Source organism: Sinocyclocheilus rhinocerous, unplaced genomic scaffold (genome assembly GCF_001515625.1).
Source record: "Sinocyclocheilus rhinocerous isolate Xijiao unplaced genomic scaffold, SAMN03320098_v1.1 scaffold1436, whole genome shotgun sequence".
Classification (NCBI taxonomy): Eukaryota; Metazoa; Chordata; class Actinopteri; order Cypriniformes; family Cyprinidae; genus Sinocyclocheilus; species Sinocyclocheilus rhinocerous.
The window spans coordinates 915,802-923,221 of NW_015647013.1; the positions used below are offsets into that span (position 1 = coordinate 915,802).

General features: G+C 35.7%; 1 protein-coding gene across 3 annotated transcripts in view; it reads left to right on the forward strand.

The window, feature by feature from the left end:
- Window positions 1–7,420, forward strand: part of LOC107708253 (max dimerization protein 1-like) — a 33,730-nt gene that overhangs the window by 3,893 nt on the left and 22,417 nt on the right. For 2 of the 3 annotated variants that reach the window (XM_016512440.1, XM_016512441.1), the window contains exon 3: window positions 4,961–4,990. The exons of the other annotated variant lie outside the window; for it this stretch is intronic. In XM_016512440.1, the coding sequence (XP_016367926.1) occupies window positions 4,961–4,990 (30 nt within the window). The remainder of the gene's footprint in view (window positions 1–4,960; window positions 4,991–7,420) is intronic. 3 annotated transcript variants of the gene reach the window in all.

The following is a 7,420-nucleotide window of genomic DNA, read 5'->3' on the forward strand; positions in this document are numbered from 1 at the left end:
GGCCAAATATTGTCCTATCCTAACAAACCATACATCAAGATGATGTATGATTGATGTATCAAGATAATTCAGATGATGTATAAATCTTATGACTGGTTTTGTGGTCCAGGGTCACAAATAGTAAATAAAACAGTTATCAAATAATCATGTGTCCTATTCTGTGTCCTAAAACATTGCTGTCTCATATTTTAGAGCAGTCAGTGCAATTTGGGAAAGAAATCAATCAAATCTGTATACTTACTATATAGTTAGGGTAAGGGTGAGGGTTTGATTTAGGGTTACTTGCATGTAATTATGCATAAGCATGTAACATGCAACAAGGACACCTTAAAATTAGTACTGTCAAACGATTAATCGCGATTAATCGCATCCAAAATAAAAGTTTTTGTTTACATAATATATGCATGTGTGCTGTGTATATTTATTATGTGTATATAAATACATGCATGTATATATTTTAGAAAAATTTTATGTTTATATATTAAATATATTTATTTATAATATAAATTATATGAATATAAATATAGACATGTAAATACATGTAAATATTTTCAAAATATATGCATGCATGAAAATAGCCTTGATGCTGGCATGGCGTTAAAAAGTGAATAAATAAATATGCATGTGTGTGTATTTACAGTATATATACATAATAAATATACACAGAACACACACACACGTATATTATGCAAACAAAAACTTTTATTTTGGATGCGATTGATCAGTTGATCTGTTTGCTTAGGCGCGCTAATGTTAGGAAGCTTGTTCATAAGTTCATCAGCCAATCTCAAAATATTCAAAGCAATAATAGACCTTAGACAGGTTATTACAGATGGGCATGCATTTTTATATTTTCATTTGAATGCTGTTCTTTTGACCTTTCTATTAGTCTTGAAAATATTATCACAGTTTCCACAAAAATACTAAGCAGCAATTTCAACATTGATAAGCAGAAAATTAGCATATTAGAATGATTTCTGAAGGATTATTTGATGATGATGATGCTGAAAATTCAGCTTTGTTGTCACAGGAAGAAATTACATTTAAATTGTAATATTTAAAATATTACTGCTTTCTTTTTAATTTCAGTTTAAGCAATTTTCCTATGTGATTTAGTTAGTGCTGTCAAACGATTAATCGCATCCAAAATAAAAGTTTTATTTACATAATATATGTGTGTGTGCTGTGTATATTTATGTACATATATGGTATATATTTTAAAAATATTTAGAGGTATCTACATGTATATATTTATATAATTTATATTATATATGAATATATTTAATATATAAACATAACATATTTTTCTTAAATATATACATGCATGTGTGTGTATTTATATATACATAATAAATATACACAGTAAACACTCATATATTATGTAAACAAAAACTTGTATTTTGGATGCGATTAATCACGATTAATCGTTTGAGAGCGCTAGTTGTCAATTTTATTTATTTTCATTTCAGATTTAGTTTTTGTTATATACGTGCATGTGTGTGTATTTATATATACATAATAAATATACACAGTAAACACTCATATATTATGTAAACAAAAACTTGTATTTTGGATGCGATTAATCACGATTAATCGTTTGAGAGCGCTAGTTGTCAATTTTATTTATTTTCATTTCAGATTTAGTTTTTGTTTTTATTTCCAGTTGGTAATTTTAGTGCTTATTTCAGTTAGTTGCAAAGTCACTTTTTTCTTCTTCTAATTTTAGTTTAGTTTAAGTTTTTAAAAAATTATATTTTATTTTTATTTCAATTAATAAAATATTAAAATATTAAGTTTTAATATTAGCTAACAATAATAACCCCGGCTAGATGCCATATTTAATGTGAGTCTAATGGCTGAGGCATAAGAATTCAGTATGTTTTACCATTGTTTTACATTTCCAGCCAATAAAACATTTAAAATATGTCTTTCCAAAGAACATGTAATCCTTCACAGCTCTGTTAAATTAAACTAAGGGCCATAAACATTAGCTGTGATAAGGTGTTTGATGTTTTCTTGTGTTCCTAAAAGGCAAGTTTAAGGGGTACAGATATCTTCTGCTCAGACATCAGAGGTATTTTTAGAGTGAGGGTTACTGCAGAAGGGGTCCTGAGGTCAGTTTGAAGGATGGATGAATGTGAGGAAGATGACACGATCCCTTTCGAGTCCCATTACTCTGTAGCTTTACTTAGAATGTAGCCTTAGTGAGCATAAGAGAAATTTAAAAAAATTCTGAAAAAAGTCTTCCAACAAAGAAATAATTTTTTTCAAGACAATAGTGCATTAGTTGTGCGAGTAAAGCTTAATTAGTGTGTTTGATTGTTCTCATGGTGCTCCAGAGAATAATGTGGTTTCATTGCACAAACCTGCACAACCTCATTTTTCAACAGTGCATAAAATGCAAACAATCAAAATTCAAGCCATTATTCACATTTTCAACAGAAAACATCCTCCCGTTGGTAGTTATTGCTTTGTGGTAGCATTAATGTGCACTGAATATGATCTTTTTTTTTTTCAGTGCAAGCTTAAAGGCAGTAAAAGCAAGCTTTTGTTTTCTCCTGTCCTCCTCTGCTGTGCTTCTCTTTCACTCCTCTGTTGATCTAGAATTGGCCTGTCTGAAGCGAGCCTTCGTTCTCTACCCCCCACCGACGGCTTGTGTGTCTAGTTACTGTTGCTAAGCGGGGGCCGAGGGCCTCTGTGTTTTGCGAACGTAGCGAGAGAGACCCCTCTGCCGTTTTAGTTTGTTCCTGTACAGCCTTTACACATACACACACACACACACACACTTACACACTCACACACACATACACACTCACACAGACACAGACACGCTCACATACACGCACACTCACTCTCACACACACACACACTCACTCACTCACTCCCTCACTCACTCACGCACACACACACATACACACTCACACAGACACAGACACGCTCACATACACGCACACTCACTCTCACACACACACACACTCACTCACTCACTCCCTCACTCACTCACGCACACACACACATACACACTCACACAGACACAGACACGCTCACATACACGCACACTCACTCTCACACACACACACACTCACTCACTCACTCCCTCACTCACTCACGCACACACACACATACACACTCACACAGACACAGACACGCTCACATACACGCACACTCACTCTCACACACACACACACTCACTCACTCACTCCCTCACTCACTCACGCACACACACACATACACACTCACACAGACACAGACACGCTCACATACACGCACACTCACTCTCACACACACACACACTCACTCACTCACTCCCTCACTCACTCACGCACACACACACATACACACTCACACAGACACAGACACGCTCACATACACGCACACTCACTCTCACACACACACACACTCACTCACTCACTCCCTCACTCACTCACGCACACACACACATACACACTCACACAGACACAGACACGCTCACATACACGCACACTCACTCTCACACACACACACACTCACTCACTCACTCCCTCACTCACTCACGCACACACACACATACACACTCACACAGACACAGACACGCTCACATACACGCACACTCACTCTCACACACACACACACTCACTCACTCACTCCCTCACTCACTCACGCACACACACACATACACACTCACACAGACACAGACACGCTCACATACACGCACACTCACTCTCACACACACACACACACACACACACACACAGACAGCAGTTCACCTTTGTACTGAACATTCAGATCAGCAGTGAGCACAGGACAATCTCTGTGTGCCTTTCAGAACTAAGAACAAGAAGGTGATGTTGGAGTCGTAGCCTGTTGATTAGTTCAAGGGCTTTTAAACATTTCAATGGCAAGAGTCCCCAAAAAACTACTTTATATTAGTATAATATGTGACCCTGGACCACAAAACCAGTCATAAGGGTAATTTTTTTTAAATTGACCCTTATGACTGGTTTTGTCGTCTAGGTTTATATTTGAAATCTATATAAATAATCTTTCCATTGATGTACGGCTTGTTAGGATTGGACAATATTTGAAAATCTAAAAGAAACAGGCTGAAAGATTTTTATTAGTTAAAAAATTAATGCTGTCAAATGATTAATCACACGCAAAATAAAAGTTTTTGTTTACATAAATGCACTAAATATCACAAAGAAAAATTAAATTTGCTACAGCAGGAGAAGGCACTTTTGTATGCTGTTTTGTATACAATAAATTATGAGCTTCAGAACGCGCAGACGAAACGCGCTCATGTTATTATTTTCAGAGCCTGCTGTTTGGGAACACAGTTCAGGGCAGTGTTAATTTTGACAGCAAATTTTGATTTAGTTTATAGTTCTTCAACATTAGTTCATAAGCAATTGCTTGGCATAAATGTGCATTTTTGATGCGCATTAAAGAATTTATTTAGTAAAAGTGTTTTCGATCGTAGTTTATGCACATGTTTTCTTACCAGATAATTCTTATTTATCCTACTTGGTTGAGTGCATAAGTTTTTTTATGTGCATTTTTAGAATTTTGCATCTTGGCGTTTCCATCCAACGTTTTTTTTTTTTTTTTATGCAATATCCCAAAATGCGCATAAAAATAGGTGGATGGAAACATAGCTATTGGGATCCAAAACTGTTTGGTTATCAACATTCTACAAAAATACCTTGTTTTGTGTTCCATAAATAAATGCATACAGGTTTGGAATGACATGAGGGTGAATGAGTATCATATTTTTAATTTTTGGGTGAACTATTCCTCTAACTTTAACAGTAAAGCATGGAGATCGCAACGCCAAGATCATGGGTTCGATTTGCAAGGAATGCATAAGCTCATACATAAACTTGCTTTGGATAAAAGCGTCTGCCAAATGCTTAAACGTTAGTGTGGATAAAAAAGAATAAGCACAGTGATCCCTAACATCTCTGTCTCTCTGTCTCTGCAGGTCTACACACAATGAGATGGAGAAGAACAGGTATGTGCATATAGCCTTTGTGGCGTTAGTTCTTATCTGTAAGCCTTCAGTATTATACCTCATTACATCCTTACTGATTAGATTCAGATTAAACTTCCTCGTCTCAGTTATTTTGGAGTCCACTAGCGGCCAGATAATGCTCAGAGATGAGTATTAAGGTTGATGTATCCATTCATCTGTGACCTAGAGATAAACCTGCATTAAATGTGTGACTTGAAATTTCGAACGTGAAAGATCTCGCTAATGAACCAGGCTTAATATCTCCATCACCAGCGCTGTATGGTTTGGGTAGCACGCGCACTGAGCTCAGCTTGCCGAATGCATTAAAGGGGTGGTTCATTGCGATTTCACTTTTTTAACGTTAGTGTGTAATGTTGCTGTTTGAGCATAAACAATATCTGCAAAGTTACGAAGCTGAAAGATCAATGCAAACAGAGATATCGTCTTTTAAAATTCTGTCAGTTTAATGCCTACAAAAAACATAATTAAGAGTCCTCTATCCATATTGCTTACTCCAGTGAAAAAGTAGTCCGGTCTGAATCAGGAGAGAAATATGCACAGTTCTAAATAAATATGAAGGTGGATTTCAATGTGAATTTTCACTTGACGAGCCATTATTATGGCTCATGTAGTGGTATTTTGGCCTGAAGAAACAGTTTAAAGTTAAAACACTGATGAATAATGGATTTGTTTTCTTACAAACACACTGATTTTCACTTCACAAGTCGTTAACTGATGGACTGGAGTGCTGTGGATTATTGTGATGACTGCACCCCATAAACACAATCAAGCCTAGAAAAAAAAACACCCCTTTAAATAATGCATGCTGTCAGGCTCAGCAATGAGCAAAACCAGGCTGTCTGGACTTTGACTTTTAAACTCCTAACAATGCATTCATTGGTGCTCAGCAAAGTGCGTCTCGGTCTGCGTGCAACTCGTGCAAAGCTCTGAGGTCACAGCGCTCCGGACAACTGATCTGCTATTCATTTCTGAAGAGCGGCTTTCATCTGCTGTTTAGAAAAATATCCAGGCAAAGAAGGAAAGCGAGGCTCCCCGTGTCTCTGCTTTTGTTTCAGAATGAGTCCAGGGCTGATATTCATAAAGCAATTCGAGTGGGAGTGCATTTGTGATGCAGATTTGAATAAACGGGCAGCATGTCTGATGTGAGACCAGCACAGCTGTGTAGTAATGATTCATGTGGTCGTGAACCTTTTTGGCTCAAAATATACACTACCGGTCAAAAGTTTGGGATCAGAAGGATTTTTAATGTTTTTACTGGAGTCTCTTCTGCTCATCCAGGCTGCATTTATTTGATCAAAAATACAGGAAAAAATGTAATATTGTGAAATATTATTATGATCTAAAATAACGTTTTTCTGTTTTAATATACATTAAAATCTAATTTATTTTTTAGAATTTTCAGCATCATTCCTCCAGTCTTCAGTGTCACATGATCTTCAGAAATCATTCTAATATACTGATTTATTATCAGTGTTGAAACTGTTGCTGCTTCATGTTTCTTTGGAAGCTGTGATACTTTTTTTCAGGATTCTTTGATGAATAAAAAGTTAAAAACATTTGGCCTGAAGAAACAGTTTAAAGTTAAAACACTGATGAATAATGGATTTGTTTTCTTACAAACACACTGATTTTCACTTCACAAGTCGTTAACTGATGGACTGGAGTGCTGTGGATTATTGTGATGTTTTTATCAGCTCTCATTCTGACGGCACCCATTCACTGCAGAGCATCCATTGCTGAGACACTGATGCATTTCTAGTAAGTGTGTTTTCAGACTAGTGGAAAGAAAACATCCAAAGGACACTCTTAAGTGTTTCTTTTATAGCACTTTATCTATTTGTGTCAATAGATTTCAATTACAGTACATATTTTTAAAGGCCGTTTTCTCAAAATGAGTTTTTTCTCCTACACTGAGCCATAAATCTCCACTTCAGTAGCACTTACACACACCAAACTTTACATTTATATTCCTGTCTGTATCCTGAAGGATTTTACAGAGGGATTTGTTAATTTATAATTTGCTTGATTATATACAACATTTTATTCCCCCCCAAAATTGTGAAAATAGTGTTTTCTGTCCGTTCTAAGCATTTTCTGAATTATGGAGTGGCAAAAATGAGAATTCCCTCTGTAACAACTTTTGACTCTAATATGTCAAAAAAATTAAACAAGAATTTTGAAACTGACATCATCCAGTGTTTAGAATTTTGTATTTAGAAATTTATGCAAATGAGCGCATATTTAAATAAATAATGACTCATTTGCATATTTAAACCTAACATTTTAGAAAACTTGTAATACAAAAAAATTATGTTTGCAATTATCAATGTAATCAATCAGCTGGGTAAGTAAGGCGATAACTATTAGTTGTTGTTTTTTACCCTATTCACCTGCAGTGTCTCGCCTTAA